Source organism: Lemur catta, chromosome 1 (assembly GCF_020740605.2).
Source record: "Lemur catta isolate mLemCat1 chromosome 1, mLemCat1.pri, whole genome shotgun sequence".
Lineage (NCBI taxonomy): Eukaryota > Metazoa > Chordata > Mammalia > Primates > Lemuridae > Lemur > Lemur catta.
Window position 1 is genome coordinate 85,000,462 of NC_059128.1, and position 21,266 is coordinate 85,021,727.

The window sequence follows — 21,266 nt, forward strand, 5'->3', positions numbered from 1 at the left end:
ATTCTTAGTGAAATAAATTAACACTTAGAACCAAAAGTCTTGTCTTCCACTAGATATTTTCTATGCAGTTCCACCAGTTCTACCATTTCTCAGTCGCACTTGCTGTTCTATTGATGTCTAAATCATAAAATGCCTGGGATTGGCAAGAAAATCAGTCTGATTACTTTTCAGGATGGTTACAAATACTAGATAGTTCATTTTAATAATAATATTCATCTACTTACTTGTGTTTGTATTTTAAAAAGGTATTTGGTGCCAAATACATAAAGCAAATTTAAGTCAAATTAACCTAAGTATAGAGTTCTTTATTTAGTAGTCTCTTACCAAAAACCATTACGTTGAACAGATTTTTTTAATTTAGTTACCTACCCTGTTAAACTTAGTTTTCTAGTGTACAAATGGGGTCCTACTCTGGAAGGATCCCTGGGTTTTCTCAGCTAGGAACAGATTATGAAATCCTGTCTATCTCTCTACTTAAGTGGCGTTTATGGATCCTGGAAAGGAGTGTGCTGTCTGGATGTACATGTGTACTGCATCGACCTCTCTGCCGTGATATTAATTGCTTCCCTGAAGCTACATTCTTTCTTGCCCAGTTCTGAAAACTCATATTTCAAATGCTTCAAGAGTCATAAATAATAGTCATGATTCTACGTGGCATGTGTATTATAGCTAGATCAGTTCATACGTTATAACTTTACATAGTATCTTGTGTAAAAATAGCTTTGGTTATTAAAATCATTGCAATAAAATACCTGCACTATAATATTAAGTGTGTTCTTTGGTACCTAGGTGATTTTTTTTTTTTTTAATGGATGGACTCTTGTTTCATTTCTTAAAAAATATCTGAACATTCCTTAACAAACAAAGAGAATGCACTGGTTTAGGTGTCATTCAAATTTTCTTTGCTGGGTTTGAATCTGCATTTAGGTTGCGGGCCTGGCAGGTTCAAACGTTAGGCTGGACGAGCGAAATCACACTCCTAATCCCATGAACTCAGACAACCCCATACCACGTTGGTCGCACTCCCACAGCACAACTCTTCCTGAAGACCAGCCCTGCCTAAGTCTCTAACCACTGGTGGTGTGTGTGTGTGTGTGTGTGTGTGTGTGTGCACACGTGTGTGTACCCACGCACAGTACTGAGACTACATACACCTTCATGGCGTGGTAGAACAGATGAGAAAGTCCGATCTTAAAAGATGTCCACTCAGTGGCTCAAAATCACTATGCTTCAAACCACTGAACAGCCAAGCACAGCGACAATGATCACAGATTGAAGGTGTGAGATCCAGTGGTGTTTCCCGCTCAACATTTTTCTTGCCAAGTCGTTGCCCCGCTGAAGTGTGTGTCTCCAAACAAAGTCAGAATGCAGGTGAGCTAAGTCTTTGGTTTCTTTGGACTATAAATAACACTTTTTTTCTTCAAATATTTCTAAGAATAAACCTGCTATTTTGAGGTCCCGGTCTTTTAAAAATTTTTTTCTTTTTTATTTAAAGCTTTTCCACCGAGGTTTTAGTTCGTGGTTCTTCCTTCATGCTTTGGTACAAGTGCTTGATGAAGAAGATGAGTTGCCTGAATTGGAGCTGCCCTCGTCCTGCCACTTGTCCAGACTCCTCCTCCTTGCGTTCATGAAGAAGTTGCTGACGGTGCTCAGCTCCAACCCCAGCTGCTGGGAAATGGTAATTTGCAATTCTTTGGACGGGCGCTTATTTTCCTTGAATATTGCATGTAGAGTTCGACGCTGGACATCTGTGAAGACCAACCTGGGCTTTTTGGGTGTGTTGCCTCTATCCTTCCCATGTTCTTGCTCTTTCCTTTTGCATGCTGTAAAGAAACACAGACGATGTTAGAACAAATTACCTGGGAGAAACGAGAGTAGAAAGGCAGAGCCCATAAATTTGTTAGCTATTTTTCATGGCCTGCTTTCTGTCTGCTGACCTTTGATTTAAGCACTGTGGGTGGCTAGGAGGAAAGGAAGGGTGATAAAAGGATGGAGAATTGGGATGCGAGTAGAATTCTGAGAGACCCAGGCATTGGTAAGGCTATGGCTAAATGAACTTACTGCTTTGAACTTTTATTTCTCCATCTGCAAAATGGACATAAGAACGCCCATCTTAGGCTGGGCATGGTGGCTCATGTCTGTAATCCCAGCACTTTGGGAGGCCAAGGTAGGAGGATCACTTGAGCCCAGGAGTTCGAGTCTAGCCTGGGCAACATAGCGAGACCCTGCTTCTACCAAAAATAAAAAAATTAGCCAGGCGTGGTGGCACATGCCTGCAGTCTCAGGTACTTGGGAGGCTGAGGTGGGAGGATCTCTTGAGCCCAGGACTTCGAGGTTACAATGACCTATGATTGCACCATAGCACTCCAGCATGGGTGACAGAGAGAGACCCTGTCTCTAAAACAAACAAACAAACAAAACGTATCTTGCTGGGTTATAGTATGAGATAGTGTATCTAAAAGTTTACGCTAACTTTACAAATGCAAGGTATTGTCATCAAGAAGTTGTTGTAGCCCTCAAAGTATTTTTGCAGTCTGCTGCTGATAGACTATTAAGAGCCTAATTGATTCTAAAAGGGATCAGCTGGACAGCTAACAGGTGAAAGCTGAAGAAGCCTCTATCCTTTGGAGTCCAATCTAAGGGTCTCCAAATTGTTTAAACAATGTGCTACTTAGTAAATAATGTTTTGAGTGCACACTTCCTTATATTATTTATTTAAAAATTATATACATGTGTTACTGCACAATTATATTATGCACATTATGAAGCACACATAAAATAAAGAAATTTTAATGGGATCAGATAAAAATAAGTAGACACGGAAATTCTCTTCTAGAGATGCACCAGCTTGCCCAGGCCCTGGAGTGCATTCATGCCACTTAAGGGATACTGGACCAATCATTAGGAAATTTAAGAGTAAGAATTTCATAATGTACATGAGGGGAGAGCTCAGTCATAAAAGAGAGATTTTTAGGCAAGCCAGGCCTTAATGGTACCTTTTATAACATGTCCCATAGGTCACGGGCTATGCCCTTTGCTCACCCTGAGGGGCAGCACCAACATAATGAAAGAATTAAAAGCCCAATTCCCTCAGAGCATTGAGCTATGTATCCTGAACCAGGTGAGATTCCCCAGATAGAGTTCCTCTGCCCCCTGGAGCTCAAGGGAGAGGTCTGGGCTAAAAATACAGACTTAGGAGTCCTCAGGGATCTGGGTGGTAGATTACACAGAACACATACCTATGGAAAGGTAACTAACTGAGCATTGGGTACAGACACATTTGTCATTCAAAAGGCAAAGCTTAGGGACATCACAAAGAGATATCCGTTTCCACTTAACCAGGACGTATGTTTGAATGACTTCAATCTGGTCCTCAGCATTTGGCAGGACTGAGTTGGCTGAAGCTACCCCTGAGCCAGCGTTTCCCAAGTGGCCTCAGAGGAGTGACACTATCTCAAACAGGGGTTTCTTGAAAAGATGGTTTGCAGGTCAAGGACATTTAGAAAACCTATTATATATAGGCTTTTCCTCAAAATTCACTACATATGTGAGCACACACAATTCTCTTTTTCTAATTTATTTAGCCCCAGAACTCTTTTTTGGTGGAGACTGTTGATTAATGTCTCACCTGACGCTAACGCTGGGGAAATGCAGTTTGGGAGTTCCTGCCCCGAGACTCAAGCACTGTAGGCGTTACAATGTCAGAACCTGGGAAGTGAGATTCTCTCGGAGCAGGGACGCTGGGTGACTCATTCTGTCTCTCCAGAGCATCGTGGCACAGTGCCTGGTTGTAAGGGGGGCTCAGTATCCCTGTGGGTACTGAGGGTGGAGCGTGTCTGTGAATAAATAGATGTGGTCACGTCTGAAGAAAACTCTGCAGAAGTTGGGGTTGTTGAATAAGAAGGCAGAGATATATGTGAAATGGAGAGCAGACTAAAGCTTTTTGAGAGTCACTGGGCAACCAGAGGGGCCAGAGGAACAAGCCAGAGAAATAAAATCGCACTTTTAGAAGCTTTCTTGGGACTGTTAGAGCTGTTAGGAGAACACCAGTGAGAGCAATGCTTTGGAATTTCCACGGACTTCATTTCAGGGTGGAGATTACCATGACAAGGTAGGAAGTCTCCAGCTGGAGGCCATGAGCGTCCACACAAGTGTGCACAGTAGAGAGGAGAGTGGGGGAAAGGGAGCAGAACATCATAAGAGGAACAAAAATGCACATGTTTTATGTGAAAGTGGTATTTTTCTGTGGGTATACTGTTTCCAATAGGGAAGCTGGACATGGTGGCATGCGTCTATAGTCCCAGTCACTTGGAAGGCCAAGGCAGGAGGATTGCTTGAGCCCAGGAGTTCGAGGCCTGCCTGGGCAACATAGCAAGACCCTATCTCTAAAAAAATGGAAAAATATTTATTGTACAGCTGGATTAAGGGGGAGGGGATTCCCGCTGTTTGTGAAAGGCACTACTAAAGATGGACTAGACCTATTATGAGTCTCCTCTATGAAAGTGGGCAAGCAGATAGGTTTGCAGGGCGCAGTGGTGAAGTGCAGGGAGGGTGGTTTCAAACAGGTAACTTTGATCTTTATGAGTGAGGTTGACCTTAGTGAGTACTATGAGGGAGGCAGAAGTAGGCATGGAAAATGGTAAGAGTCAGAGCATGACTCTGTGCACCACGGGAATAAAGATTATAAAGAAGAAGAAAAAGAAAAGACCATGAGAGTGTGGGCAAAGGACAGAGGCTTCTACTTCAGACATGCCTGGGGATTGTGCTTTGCCCATAGCAGGCCAGGCAGAGCCAAGTACGTTCCAAGAAATTGAACAAGGAGGTTGAAAGGTATTTTGTAAACAATGAGTTGTGACATCAAGTTGGTTTGGGAAGCACTGTTCATTAATGAGTAAACAAGCTTCTTTAAGGTAGGACTTCTCAGTGCCTTTAATATGATAATATGTATCAACATTTTTTAGCTTATGGGGTTTCCCAAACTTATTTGACCAAGGAACTCTTTATTCAGGGAATTTCACTCAGGAATGGTGTTCCTTAGGACAGCATTTCTCAGGATGTGGTTGGCAGACCTGTGCCGCCCTGTGAACTGTTACTGACCTGCAATAAGATCCGTACAGAACACTGAAAACAAGCAATTAGAAATGTTTATGGCAGTTTTTACATTGCTGTAATATTCAAGGGTGCGATTATTTTTCTAGTAATACATTGTATATTATATTATCAAAACTGTTGGTCCAGGACAGATGGAAATTAGAAACAAACCAACAAACAACTAGTCCTTCACTACCTAGAGTTTCAGGAGTCCTGTCGTAGAACACACTTTATGAAACACAGAATATAATAACATCCTAGAATCAGCTGTCAGTCAAGCGTTTGTATATCAACTTATATCCATTTTCCTGACTTAATGGCACAAAGGACTTCATAACATCTAACGTGCTGATTGAATTATTCAAGAATCTGCTAAGAATTTGTCTGGGAATATGTGGGCACAGACATATGGGCATGGGAGACATTTATAAAGCCAGATGAGTGTATAGTACAACTTCTTAGATGAACCGGGACTCCGAAGACACAAGCTCAACCCCAGCCCTGTGGGTATATCCCTCCAAATACTATCAACATATGAATCTGGGGATTAACTTTCTAACACCTAAAATTTGACACATTCAAACCACAGCACATATATTACCTTATTTAATGCTTATTATCATCCCGTGAGGTTGGAAACCATTGTTCTTCATTCTGCAGCTGGGTTCTCTAAGTACAAAGGTGAGGGACTTGCCCACGATCACACAGCTCTCAGCGGCCACAGAGCTGGCTAGAGCTATATGCTGACTGCTTACCCACTCATGTGTGCCTTGCATTCTGTGAGTCCTTATACCCCGGCCAAGTATCTTCTCTCTGCAAGCAACTGCCCAGTGTATGTCATCCTAACGTCATCTCAGGGGGAGTGGGACAGAGAAGTAAAGGGCAAAGGCTGAGATGCCCAGCGTACCGTGACGCTGCCTTGCTTTCTAAAGACAGCTTGGCATTTTCATAAGGGCCTGCTGGAGACCCAATCTCTTCACCCTCAAGGCTAATGCCAATGCTGAAAACTGCAACCCCTGCAGGACCAAGTGTTCCTGAGCAGGTAAGCCTGTGATGCCCGAGTCACTCAGGGGAGGTCTGGCTGGATTTGGAGGAGGAAGATCCAGGCAGCTGTTAAGGCCCTCAGCTCCGCTGCTGCTCCAGCACCTCGTGGGACAGGTGGGGGTGCCCTGACAGGGCAAAACACACCCTGAAACTCTCAAGAGCCAGCCCAGGGCTGCTACCCAGATTCCAACAGCTTGGCAGCAACATTCCTGCCTACCCTGCTCAGGGGAGCCTGGGACAAGCATCTGCGCCAGGATAGGCAAATCCGTGGGTTGGTGGTTGCCTACGGCTAGGGTGGTGGTGGTGGGAAACGGGAGTGACTGCTAATGGGTACTGGCTTTCTTTTGGGGGGAGGGAGTGATAAAAATGTTCTAAAATTGACTGTGGTGATGGTAGCACAGCTCTGTGACTACACTAAAAATCACTGAATTATACACTTTATTATTTTTTTTGATGGGCCAGCTGTGTGATAAATTATACACTTTAAATGGGTGAATTGTACGGTACATAAATTACGTCTCCACCAAGGTGCTAATGCAGCAGCAGCTGGGCACGCACATGGGCTGAGCCCCCTGCTCTCGCCCCCACCTGCCTCTGCTGGGCTGTGGCAAGGACAAGAGCTGGTTGACTGTTCATGTGCACTGAGCCCCCAAAGACTCTCTCTTGTCAGCAGAAGCTGCTTTTCAAAGTAAACTCTACGAGATAATATACGTGGATGGGCAAGCATCCAAATGAACAGATTTCAGGAAAACAAGGCAGGGGGAGAGAGACACATACAGGGGGAACTATGGGAATAAACGTGCAGGCCTGTTCCCGAGCCCATTTTCCAGGCCAGTATCCCCCTGCTAGGGAGATTTAAGAGCCATAAAAACCTTCCCTGTGATCCCCACAAAACTCAAGTGAGGCAGAAATGGGTCTTCTTCCTTTCCCTGTAGACCAAACACTGTCAGGGAGGGTAGGTGACTTGCCTGTGGGCACACAGCTGGCTAGTCGGGGACCTGGGGCTCCAACTCCACTGGGCCCTGGAAGCAGAGGGAGCAACGGTGGACACGTTGTGAAAACCCTCCCCCCAGGCGGTTAGGCAGGGGCAGGAGCTGGAGCAGCGGGTGGGGAGCCCTGGTCAGCCGGGCAGCAGGCGAGTTGTCAGGCAGGCCTGTCTGCGCTGTCCTTCCAGGAGGGTGGGCTGCATGGGAGTGGAGACGAAGGGTGTTCGGGCAGCAGAGGGGACGGCATGCTTATGCTGGCCTGGGGGCAGAGAGGGTCTAGTGTCAGGAGGGGCGTGGGGAGCAGGGGGCATCTGTCTCCATGCAGAGACCAGCTTTGAGAGGAGGCTGAAGGAAACAGCCGACCAAATGGAAGAGGAAAGATGGGGAGCAGGGGGCTCTGGCTAACGCAGGAGGGGTCTGCTCCATCACACTCGGGTCAGAGGAGTCACCCAGGCCTCTCACCACTGCCCCTCCCCTCCCCACCCCCACTACTTCGCCAGTCCTTCCTGAGTTGGCGCATAAAACAGTTCAGCGGACCTCTCTTCTCCAAGGACAGTCCCACAGCTGTAGCCCAGGAGGGGTGGGATCCCTGGGCTGTGTGACAAAAACAGGGCAGAGGTGGCCTGGGCCTGGGGCTGGGGGTGGAACAGGACAATGCGTGCTAATGGCGAACTCCCTTACAGGGCCTCACAACCACCCTGTGAGGCAGGTTCTACCCGCCTTTGTCTTCCCTCCTTTGTTCTGTTTTCCCTGTGGCACAGGCTGAAGCTGAGCTGGAGAGGTAGCTGGGAATCCCGCTGAAGGACTGTATGCCATACCCAGTGGCACTGGCATCGTCCTCTTGCTTGCTGTTCACATGCACACGCACACACTTTCCTGAGCACGGGGCGGGCTTTCTCCCACTCACAGGGAGAGACGCCCACCAACCTGACCCCCCTCCACAAAGCGCTCTCCCGGGGTCGCAGCCTCAGAGGAGCTGGTGGGCAGAGAAGCAACTACCCTGCACCTGCTCCTTTGGCTGTTGGCAAAGTGGGTAATGTGGCTCTTTCTGAAAGCTTGGCTCAAGAATTTTGATTTCTAAATTCCTAAACCTCTGTTAGAGCCTGATCTGCTGGAGTTTTATTACCTCAGTATCTCTCACTTTAAAAAGACCCTCTACAGTCTGGAGCCCCATAATTGGAAATACATGATGTGGGTGCCCTAGTTATGATAAGTATTATACAGAATGGTCCAAGGTATGGCATACTTGATGAATTACGTGTTTATTATGCATTTTTATCTCATATAGGCCAATTGTGAATTGTCTTAGTTTATTGATCCCATTTTTGTAATTAATAGCTGTATATATTACTTTATAATATTCATAGCAATTAGAAGATATAAAATAGAATTCCTTTAAAAATAATCTGCAATGTTGACTTTTCACTAAGGCACCATACATTTTCTACAATTAATTCAAATTGGTGAGGTTTTCCTTGTTTGTATTTCTGGAAAGTTGTCTGTAAAATCAAATTGTAAATGCTATTCTCCTAATAGCATGCATCATACAAATAGTTTTGCAAAGGTCCCCAGAAGCCCAGGAGGAAAGCCCCTGGAGTCTGCTCTACCATGACAGTCAAAGACCTTGACGCTCTGACCCCCCCCCCTTTCCATCTCACCTCCCACTGCTGAGTGCCCACTACCCATCACTCCTGCCACACTGCTCAGAAGTCATTCCTAAATACATTGTGAACTTTCCCACCTCTGTTCCTTTGCTCAAGATGTTCCCTCCATCCAGAACGTCCTTCCTTTTCTCTTTTCTATACAAAAAGTTCCCTATGTAAGCCAGGCCAACCTCAAGCATCTCCTTTTCTGCTAAGCCTTCTTCAGCCCCTCTCCCACCCAGAGAGAGTTGCTGTCTCCTGTGCCCACAAAGCACCTCCCCTCAATATAATTAGTTACTTACCTGCCCATCTCTCTCACACAGTCCATAAAAGACTAGAACACGGGTTATTTCTTTGGCATACTCAGCATCCTTGTTGGATAAGTAAGTTGGATGTGGCTCCGTGGAAAATAGAGACACCCAAGACGCAAGTCTTTAACTTTCAAAAATGTGTACATAGGATTAAGTTCCATGAGACAGCTTTACTCCCTTTACTGAATAGTTATTTTGAAGCAATTTAATGGCACAGTGGGGATATTTCTAAAGTGTCACTTAGAATTTAAGAAAGGTTGGCTGAGCCCTGGGCAAAGGAAGCTGTCCTGCCACTGCTCCTATGACTGAGTAAGAAGGTCGTCAGGGCCAGGCGGGGAGAAGGCGGGAGAAATGGAGCTGGAGGAGCAGAAGGCGGGCTGGGCTGGGACACTGAGATGGGTTGGGAGTAGGGTAATCAGCCCCCCATCTAGATTAGCTGCCCAGGTGGGGGCACTGGGTACCAGAGGGCAGAGGTACACTGCCTGTGTCCTTCCTTGCTAAATCTGAGTGGCGACTGGTCCACATATGCCTTAGTTAAATATAGAGGAGATAAGATTTATGGATAATGTCAGCAAATATCCACAGAGTCTGTGCAGTGCAAACCATAACAAGAAATTAATGAGATGACCCCAGGGGAATAGTCTTGAAGAAATTCAAATTCAAGGGATGGAGGACTCAGATGAAAAATGCTTTATAAATAAGGTGAAATGAAATCCCTTTTTGTTTCTCTCTCTCTCTTTTTTAATTAGAGATGTGGTCTCACTCTGTCACCCAGGCTGGAGTGCAGTACCATGATGATAGCTCACTGCAACCCCAAACTCCTGGATTCAAGCAATTCTCCTGCCTCAGCCTCCCAAGTAGCCAGGACTATAGGCACATGTCACCACATCTGGCTAAGTTTTAAATTTTTTGTAAAGATGCAGTCTTGCTATGTTGCCCAGGCCGGTCTCAAACTCCTGGCCTCCAGTTAGCCTCCCATCACAGCCTCCCAAAGTGCTGGGATTACAGGTGTGAGCCACCATGCCTGGCCTCATTTTGTTTCTTTTTCTTCTGGCAACTAACAAGTCAGATTTTTTGGGTAGGACCTCTGGCTACTGGGGCCCTGGATCCATGGGTGAGGGTATCATTCCTTTCTCCTGGGCTTCAGGGCTGGCCTGGATTCTGCAGTGGGAGAGGCTGGGAGCACCCTCAGAAGTTCTTAGTCTTGACTATAAATGGGAACCACTGAGAAACTTTAAAAGCATTGGTACCTAGGTACCTAGGACCCATCTCCAGAGATACTGATTTATTCAGTCTAGCAGAAGCCTAAGCCTGGGATTTTTGAAAGCTCCCCAGGTGATGCTAACACATACCCAAAGTTGAGAACAGTTAGTCTAAATCAGTGCTTCTCAGATTTAAATCACCTGGACATCTGGGGTTTTTTTTTGTTGTTGTTTGTTTTTTTTTGAGACAGTCTCGGTCTGTCACCTGGGCTAATGTGCCGTGGTGTCAGCCTAACTCACAGCAACCTCAAACTCCTGGGCTCAAGTAATCCTCCTGCCTCAGCCTCCTGAGTAGCTGGGACTACAGGCATGTGCCACCACACCCGGCTAAGTTTTCTATTTTTAGTAGAGATTGGGGGGGGGTGGTCTCACTCTTGCTCAGGCTGGTCTCGAACTCCTGACCTCAAGGGATCCTCCCGCCTTGGCCTCCCAGAGTGCTAGGATTACATGGACATCTTGTTAAGGTAAAGATTCTGATTCAGCAGGTCAGGGTGGGGCCTGAGATTCTGACCATCTAACAAGTTCCCAGGTGATGCCCAGTTGCTGGTCCAGGACCACACTCTGAGTAAGGAGGGCCCGAGAGTCCGGAGCACAGACTTTAATTAAGGTGTGGTCCAAATACATCAGCATCACCTGGGAGCATGAAGGAGCAGTTTCTTCAAAGTACACATTCCAGAACCCCATCCTAGACCTACTGAAATAGATTCTTTGAGAGTGGGATTCACAAACGGGGATTTTAAGCAAGCTTCCAGGTAATTTAGATGCCCAATAAAGTTGGAGAGCCACTTGGTCCTAGGACAGTATTTTAAAACTTTCCAAGATCAAGAGAATCACTCTATACTGACTGACTAAAGCACAGACTGAATAAATCAGAATTTTAGGGGAATGTCCTGGCAATCTGTACTTTAAGAAGAACCCAGGTGATTCCTGTGATCTCAGGTCTAGGAAAGTCTGCTTTGTGGGATCTTTCTGTGGAACTGGGGAAGGTCCGGGTAACCTTCCTCTCCCTCCCCCTGTAAAATCCCGCTACAGTGATTGTCACAGACAGGCTGGCGGAGGAGAAGAGCGTGTATGTGTGGGGGTGGGGCAGGTTCAGAGGGGAAAGTGTCCAGCGGTTCACTGCTGGAGGTGGAGGGTTTCGTTCTGTGCTTATGATGAAAGAGGAAGTTGGGTGAGAACAGAGAGAGGAGCAGATTACTGGCTTGGAGCTCTTTAGCACTAATGGACAGAGCCTCCTCCATCTTGACTCCTCGGAATTTACTGCCAAGTGCCTAAGACAGAGGGGAGGGAGCTGTGGGACTGGAGAATATCTCCTTGGCTAATTAGGGTATTTCACACCCAGAAAGAGGAAGAGTAGGGTTTCTATGGCACTCCTGATTATCCACTGGGCTGGCACCAGGAGGTGAACCAAAGAATTAGAGATATCTTTTATTATCTACACCTCCACACGCTGCTGTGACAGAAGGACCCCTGCTAGTTTTTACTGGGCTTGTTTTATTATGTTTGTTACATTTACAGTATGTTTAAAATGTTATTTAACGTAATAACATGTGGCATGTGTGCACATACCCACACACGTAACAAACCCATGCTGCATATTTTGGGCTGTGCTTCGCAAACTCAAGCATGCATTAGAATAACCTCAAGGATTTGTTAGAACTCAGGTTACTGGGCTCTACCCCAGAGTTTCTGATTCAGGAGTATGTCTAACAAGCTTCCAAGTGATGCTGGGGTGTGTGTATGTATGGGGGTAGGGGAGGAATTGCAAATAAAGGTTACCTAAAAAATTTGTAAGCAGGTTTGTTTATTTTAGGTGTATGGGTAAAGCAATTTTGAAACTACTTTACATGTATTACAGGATTGAACAAATGAATAAATGAGAGAGAGAGGGGAGAGAGAGAGAGGGAGGTGTTATTGGGTGCCAAGTTTCTTACTGCAGAGGAAGGGACATACAACTAGGGAATGGGGGAAGGCAAGGAAAAGTCCTGAAGATAAAATGTGATTGGAGGTGGAGGTGCTGGTATGAACTCACGATTTTTACAATATGTACATAAGCATGTATATGAGCATGTTTATGTGCACATGCATATTTTATATATATGTACAAATGTGTGTATGCATATTTGTATATGTGTGTTTCTAAATATATATGCATCTATTTCCTGGCTTTGTCTGAGAAGGTGGAAAAACACAGTCACCCTAACAGCCATGAGCACACCTAGCGCCCAGGTCTTCTTGGTCTCTAATATCATCTCGCACCTGCACCAGCATAAACTGGGGCTCAGAAGTGGCAGATTCTAGGGTTGGGGCAGAGTAGGTGCCAGATGACCTTGGAATCTCTCATTATGCCAGAAAGTTAGGAAAAAATGGGAGCACATCATAAGGACACAGAAGTCAGATCGAAGGCGCTCCCATCAGTCAGATCTGGGACAACTTGAACACCAAAATAGTTAAGTACATACCACTGGAAAAAAGGAATGCCTGAGTCCACACCAATAATAAATGGATAAGCAAATGAGAGAGAAGGGAGGGCTCTTGTTCACTGCATAAAGATGAGGGCCGACTGTTAAACATGGCAGCAGTGCTGGAGATGGAAAATCATTTAGAAAACATCATGATAAAGATTAGATCAGGCAAGAATCAATAGATGCTAAATCTATGGGGAATTTTGATGAGGAGTAGGATATTTGCATGGTCTTAGAAAGCATGTCTCCACAGACTGCTTATTAGTTGTAAGGGGGGAAAATTCAGCTGTCATACAGTGGAGAAATTAGACAACACCTTGACTGGGTGATCAAAATTAACTCAACAGTTAAATTAGGGACATATAGACATTGTGGGCCTTCAGATGTCATCCCCTGAGAAAGCCACACTGTCATCCATTGCCAGTTTCTAGGTAAGAAAGCATAATGTCAGTCTAATCATGAGGAAACATCAGGCAAACACAAAATGGAGCTATCTTATTAAAAAAGTGAGGAGGCTGGTCCGAGTGCAGTGGTGTTTATAACTAATTGATCACAACCAGTTACAGATTCCTTTGTTCCTTCTCCACTCCCACTGCTTCACTTGACTAGACTTTACAAACAAAAAAAAAAAAAAAAAAAAGAGGGGACATGTCAATGTTTTAAAAGACACAGAAAGACTGTTGAAATGTTTCATATTAAAAGAAGCAAAAGAGATATGACAAGTAAACCTGAGACTGGATTGTGCACTGGAGGAGAACAATGCTATAAAGGACATTACTGGTTCAACTGACAAAATCGAACTGTGGCTACGTAAGAGAAATATCCCTATTCTTAGGGAATACAATCTTAAGTATTTAGGGGTCAGGGGACATGACGTATGTCACTTACCTTCAAACGGTTCAGGAAAAAAGTCTGCATGAGAGAAAGAGAAAGAGAGCATGTGTGCAAATGATAAAGAAAATGGGGTAAAATGTTAATAGTTGCTCAATGTTAACAACTGGGTAAAGAGCATACCAATGTACTTTGCACCATTTTATTTTTGCAACTTTTTATAAACTTGAAATAATCTCCAAATAAAAATGTGAAAAATCATGTTTTTGAATGTTTAATGACATTGAGATATGTTCAACTGTAAGAGAGCATGTGTGCAAATGATAAAGAAAATGGGGTAAAATGTTAATAGTTGCTCAATGTTAACAACTGGGTAAAGAGCATACCAATGTACTTTGCACCATTTTATTTTTGCAACTTTTTATAAACTTGAAATAATCTCCAAATAAAAATGTGAAAAATCATGTTTTTGAATGTTTAATGACATTGAGATATGTTCAACTGTAAATTCTCTATGAGCTTGGTTTTGTGAAAAATAAACTTTTAAAATGTGTTTTATATGTATACTTTTAAAAAGCTAGAAGGAAACAAACCATTATATAAATACCTATTATCTTTGGGTTATGGAATTATGGTGATTTGATTCTATTTTATTCCTTATAATATTTCATATTTTCTAAAGTTTCTATACTGGGCATGCATTACTTTAATAATTAGAGAAAAATTATTTTTGAAAGAGAAAACAAATATTCAGTGAAGTTTCATGTATATTGTTGCTAACTGCTGTCATTCATTAATAATAGCAAACACAAAACAAAACAAAACAAAACAAAACCTGAAAAAAACCGAAATGTCTAATGATAGGAAAGATTGTTAGAAAGGTTATGTAAATTATGACACTCCTAAAATATTATAAAATCATAAAAGTTTGTTTATATAACCAATTTATGGATGGAAAAGTGTCTAAAAATAGGGACTTGATTAAACAAATTACAGCATAGCTGTAAAATAGATTTGTGGAATTTTTTCTGACATACAGTGCCCCAGGAGCAAAGAGATAGCTTTTGCCCCTTCCTCTGCTCTCTTGCAAATTGCAAACACCTTATCTCTACATATCTGTTCAATGAATGAAAACTACTCATGATGTATTTAGAAGAGGACAGGAAGGGTGAAATTACCAGGGATTTTTATTGTCTCCGTTATTCTTTTATGTATTTTCAAAAACTCTACCATATATTTAACATGAGATTTTTAACTTAAAAAGTTGCAAAATAGTATGTATACGTCATCTCATTGGAAAAAGACTGGAAGGATATTCACACACACACACAAACACACACACAAAAGGGTTATCTGTGTGGGGGTACTGTGGGTGATTCTTTTTTTTTTTCCTGATTAGTATATAATGCTTTTACAATAAGAAAAGAAATTACTTTTTAAAAAAGCATTGGAATTAAAAAATAAATTTATTTTGAATATGCTAAGTATCCAATAAACAGCAAGAAAATATTTACTAAGGCTATGTCAGGGCAAAAGCAGAATCCAAAATTATATATACGTGGTACAGCAATTAACTTTATGAAGAAAATTTCCACCCTTGTGTTGAAGGCAGTGTTCTAAAATGATATAGTATTTGTGTCCAAGTGTTGTATTACTTTAAAATACGAAACTGGATGGTAGATAGAATAAAAGAATATATTTTATAAGCTTGAATTTTGAACAACTTTCATTGAGTTGTCTTTCATAAAAGAGCTGGAATAAGGGGACCGACATCAGAGCACTTGGGACCATTTTCAACCTACCCAGAAGGCTGGTCACCCTGTGCTACTTCTCTTTAATTTCATCACTAAGATAATTGTGCTTAGCACCTTCTAGGGCAGCAATTGGCAGGCAAAAGAATTAAAGGAAGCAAGAGCCATTCACTATTTTCCCTAGAAAGTTATCTTTTGGGAGATATTAATAGAAGAGGTCTTTGATTATAATAAAAGAGGAATACATTTATGCACACAGACACTCACACATGCTCATACCCTGGAAAAGCCATGGACTCTCTGAAGTCTACACAAGATCCTGGTAACCGGTTTCCTCTAGGGGAGGGGGACTAGGTAACCAGGGAATAGGTTGGGAGGAAAACCCGGTTTTCTCTGTATACCTTTTTATGCTGTTCAACTTTAAAAAAATGATTTACATGTAGCATATACTAAAAAAATAAACATTTATTAATGAAAAACAATTCTTAGGCCCAGTATGGTGGCTCATGCCTGTAATCCTAGTACTTTGGGGAAGCTGAGGTAGGAGGATGGCTTAAGGCCAGGAGTTTGAAACCTTGTCTCTATAAAAAATAGAAAAATTAGCTGGGCATGGTGGCATGTGCCTGCGTGCCTGGAGTCTCAGGGACTACTCAGGAGACTGAGGCAGGAGGATCTCTTCTGCCCAGGAGTTTGAGGTTGCAGTGGACTATGATGATACCATTGCATTCTAGCCTGGGCAGCAGAGTGAGACCCTGTCTCAAACAAAACAAAACAAAACAAAACAAAACAAAACAAAACAAAACAAAACATGGCCAGGAGTAGTGGCTCATGCCTGTAATCCTAGCACTTTGGGAGGCTGAGGCAGGAAGACTGCTTGAGCTCAGGAGTTCAAGATCAATCTGAGCAAAAGCAAGACCCCAGCTCTACTAAAAATAGAAAAATCAGCTGGGCGTGGTGGCACATGCCTGTAGTCCCAGCTACTCAGGAGGCTGAGGCAGGAGTATCGCTTGAGCCCAGGAGTTTGAGGTTGCAGTGAGCTATGATGATGCCACTACACTCCAGCCAGGGCAACAGAGTGAGACTGTCTCAAAAAACAAAAACAAAACCCACCAAATTTCATTTTTAAAATTTGGTGCTCATGGGGCAACTGTGAAAACTAGATTACAGAAAAGCAAAATTTGCTTTCTTACGAAAATATGCTTGCCTTTAAAAAGCTTAGTTCCTATCACAGACTGATTTGTGACTCAAGCCAAGGCTTGCCAACACTTGCCTGCCCTGTCAACAGGTCTGTGCTTGTATCTCCTCTCCTGCTGTCTTTGTGTATAGACAGGAGGCTCCCGAGCTACCATGACTGGGAGTTACTTTTGTTTCCCTGCAGGGATGGATTTGGGCTAACGCTTTCCACAGGTTCTTCAGGGCTCCTATGTGCCAAACTGCAGGTGGCTGACTGGAATGTGAGTGACCATCACTGCCCGCCAACACGGGGAAGTGAAAACTGGAGCTGAAGGAGTGAACGCACAATCTTCATTTCTTTTGCATCATGTTCACATCATGTCTCTCGCAGTGACATGTTCCAGTGAGGCAGAGACAACCTCCCTGACTTGATACCGCAAATCTGTACAGCAGCCAGAGAGCCCACCTATCTTAAGAACGTGTTTGAGAGGGTGGGCTATTCTGAAACATCCACCTTTATATTTACATCAACACAGCCACTCTGTGGTGAAAGGTATATCCAAGCACCCAGCTTCCCATGCCAGAGCCACAGAGCCTGTTCCCCTTCCATTTTCACTCCCCACGATGTCTGCTCAACTTTAGAAATAGCTCTTAAATTTTGCCCACCCATTTTCTCCACCTTTGCTGACAATGACATAGAATCAGACCCTCATAATCTACTGCCACTTCCAGCTAGTACCCTGCTACTTCTCCTCCCATTATCTCCCACTCCAGCAGGATTTCAAAAGCACAAATATGCCCATTTCGCTCCAGGACAGGTCACAACTTCCTTTGGCCTGCACGGACACACAAAGTCCTTTGCCATCTCTTTTGAGTCTTCTTTCCAGTTTCCATTCCTACTTCTACAGAACCTTATTCCTGCCTCAGTCACAGCACTCATCAGAGACATTGTCAGTATTTATTTACCTGCCTGCTTCCTCCCTGTGAGCCTCCAGACAGGACACGTCATTCCTCTCTCGTGCCCCAGTACTCAGCCTCATGCCTGGCACATGGGAGGCACCCAATCAGTGTTTGGGCAAATGACAGAAAATGGACCTTTTGAATGATATAATACGGCCCTCAATGGTGCTTCTCAAATTGTAATGTACACAAGAATCTCCTGGGGATCTTGTTGAAGTGCAGATTCAGATTCGGTAGGTCTGCAGTTCTTACAAGGTCCCAGGTGTGGTCAATGCTGCTGGTCAGGCAGCCACACTTTGAGTAGCAAGGGCCTTTGGAACAGTGATAATTTTTTTAGGTGGAGGAACACATAGAACAATTATTCCTATAGGGGTCTTGAATTTTTGATTTCAAAAAGATCAAAAGAAGTCAAAGATTTTGCACACACACACACACACACACACACACACACACACGAGTATGATGTGGAACTACAAGTTATTCTAGAAATAAGGGTAAAATAAATAAATGAAGGGGCAAAAATAAAAGTCATTTGCTCTTAAATCCTCAATACTAACATTCTTATTCCCAGTTTGGAGTTATGTTAGAATCACCTGGGAAGCTTTTAAACAACACATATTCTCCCCCGTCTCTCCCCACCAATCTGATTTGCTCTCCTAGAGGAATATGAAACCCTCTGCCCACAGCTCCCACCACTGAAAACCACAGCCTTGGAGAATGCTTTTGTTATTGATGGGAATGTATTGTATCACTCAGCTGTGCTGGGGAAGAAATAAGCTTTCAGCTTCATGGTAATTCAGATTCAAGAAATCTTTTGCAAAGGGATTTTAGCCAGGGTCTCCACATTCTGTTGTTCCCTCTGCCTGGAAACCTCTTCCTCCATTTTCCATTCAAGTCTCACTCATCCTCCAGATTGTCAAGATTGTCCCTTCATCACACCCTGAACTTCTCCTTCCTAGGACACACACACACACACTCACACACACACATACACACATACAGAAACAACTATTTGTCTCTTTTTCCTGCTAGACTATGAGTTTCAAAGGGCAAGTGTATTGTAAATGTCATTCCCAGTCCTGAGCACAGAACCTGCTATGGCAGGTGCTCAAATGGATGAAAAAAATTAACTCTTCTTTCCATATTTAATGAAATTTCCTCTTTACTTCTTATACACTGTCCATAACTGGCTGAATATAATTCCTGAGAGCTGACACTTCATTCAGGGTTTGGACCTTCTTAAACGATAATACAAAATTTGGGTTGGGCAATCAGACAAATGAAATATCTCCCTCCTCAATGTTAAAATTAAATAATAATTACTGCTTGAAAAATAATATGTATCACATATGTAAGATACGAAGCACGATAACAAAATGAGCACCTATGAACCCACTACCTGACAAAAGCACTAGCTTGTGAAGGGTGCTCTCTCCTTGATCTCCCTGCCTTCCCTTCCAGAGATAACCACTCTCCTGAATTTGTGTTTATTATTCATTTGTTTTTTAAAAAAGAGTTTTGGTTTTCTTTTCTTTTTTTAGATACAAGGTTCTTGCCCTGTTACCCAGGCTGGAGTGCAGTGGTGTGATCATAGCTCACTGCAGCTGAGGCTCAAGTGATCCTCTTGTGTCAGTCTCCTAAGTAGTTGGGATTATAGATGTGAGCTACCATGCCCCAAAATAGTTTTTTTTTAAAAAATTTACCATATATTTATGCATTTCTAAGCAATAAGTTGTTTAGCATTGCCTGATTTTGAGCTTTATGAAAATGGTATTGCTCTTTTTCTAAAAAAAAAAAACCATTATTTCTTTTTTTTCCCCCTGCCTATTCTAGTTGGTCTTATTTCTATTTTTTCCCCCAACACTGTTCCTAAAGCTCTTCTATGTTGTTATGTATAGCTCTGGCTCATTCATTTTCATCACAGTATACTATTGCATTATATGAACACATCCTGATTTATTTATGCATTCCTCATCAGTGGACATTTAGGCTCTTTCTGTTTTTCTGCACTTAGGAACAATGCTATGAACAGTCTTGTCATGTCTCTAGGAACATTTGTGAATTTATCTAGAATATATACCAAAGAGTATAACTGCTAGATATGTGTAGGTCCAGGGTTATAAGATGGTGCCAAGTTATTTTTTGTAGCAAAGGTGCCAATCTACATTCCTTCCCACCAGCCACGTATAAGAGTTCCTGATAATCTGTGTCACAGCCAATAGCTTGTATTATTAGGATACAGACAATGGAATCTCAAACTATAGCACTTTTGTGCCAGGAGTGAGTGCTCCTGATGGGGTGGGCTATTTCCTCCTGACCACCTGACAAGAGAGCCTGGCCTGACACTCTGCCCAAGAGACTGGCCCCCTGAGCCTTACACCTTGTTGAATCTTGATATTGGGGAGAGTACTAAATTGAGATAAGAGACCAGGATTCCAACTGGGCTTTGCTGTTGGATATACAGTCATCATAGCAGACAATTAATCATAGAATGTGGGACCTGGAAGGGACCCTAAGGCCAAATCCTTCATTCTACATTTAAGGAGACTGAGACCCAAAAAGGTTAAATTACTTGACAAGGTCTAAGAGCTAATTACTGCAAGAACCTTTCTCCAGGGCACTTGATTTTTTTTTTTTTTCTTTCTGGAATTTCTGGGGAAAACAGTTGAAAAGGGAGAATGAATGTCACTTTAAATAGAGATGTTTAACTCAGATTTCTGCCTAAGGGTAAAATTTATGTCTGTTTTAGCCTAGATGAAATGTCTCCCAGAGTTTTTTTTTTTAGTAATTTAAGATGGTATAACATGATCCATAAAATTAATAATTACTCTACAAATATTCCAATAACTGACCAATTTGTTTTTAAAAGATAGTTGTTCAACTGAAGTGACCAATGAATTTGATAACTTTAGCTTCTTTGCTTATGAAGTAAACAGGAGTAACAGTACTCAATGAAATAAATAGGGGAAAGATACATTCTTCACAATTATGGTTTCAATATGCAAATTTAACTGTACTAAAAGATACTGATCTCCTGGGGGAAATAATCCTTAATTACCTGCCTGATCATTCCTGTCCTTGGATCATCCCCCCAAGAAAATGGTAGGCATCTCCTTTGAAAACCATTTTTGTAAGGAAGGAAAACTTTAAATTCATTCAGTTTAAAATTATCCTCCCCTTAGGATAGCACTCATAACTAAGCTATCCTAAGATTTTGGGAATTGTCTGTAGAGATTATGGGGAAATAGCCTCAGTGTCTTGATGGTTTATAATCTAAGATGGCTTTACATGTGAATATGGAAAAGCATTGAAAAGAGAGCAATTTGCAGCAGGGGTACTTAGTGCTCTTCGGAGCATGCATAATAATCAAATGTAGCATAATCCTGTGCAAAGGACTGTCCCCATCCAGCAGAGGCAGTCAACGTGGAAATAGGGAGGGGAGAAGGACTGCTTAATAATGGGGAGGGTGTTCCTGTCAAGAAAAGTGGCTTCCGATGTCTCTCGTGGAAATTTTCCTTCTGGAGCTGTTTTCTTCAGGTATTCTCTTCCTCCCCACCCCTGCCTGGTTCCTCTCTACCCCAAGAATCCATTTACCATTTAAAAATATCTTTTGGTTTAACAATGTCTGCAGGTCGATGATAAAGGCTTTCTGTGAGGCATCCCTCTTTTAATGTCAGAAAAAAACTCAGGAGCTGTTTGCTACTTTGGGGTGGGAGGTTTGGCGGGGGAAAAAAACCCCACCAAGTCAT

At 42.9% G+C, this 21,266-nt stretch overlaps 1 protein-coding gene across 1 annotated transcript in view; it reads right to left on the minus strand.

Moving 5' to 3' along the window:
* Nucleotides 1-231: 231 nt before the first annotated feature.
* ONECUT1 (one cut homeobox 1) overlaps nt 232-21,266 on the minus strand; it is a 30,712-nt gene continuing 9,677 nt past the window's right edge. The window contains exons 2-3 of the mRNA XM_045529613.1: nt 13,691-13,714; nt 232-1,823 (exon numbers count right to left, since the gene is read on the minus strand). Of these exons, the coding sequence (XP_045385569.1) occupies nt 1,531-1,823; nt 13,691-13,714 (317 nt within the window). The 3' untranslated portion in view covers nt 232-1,530. The remainder of the gene's footprint in view (nt 1,824-13,690; nt 13,715-21,266) is intronic.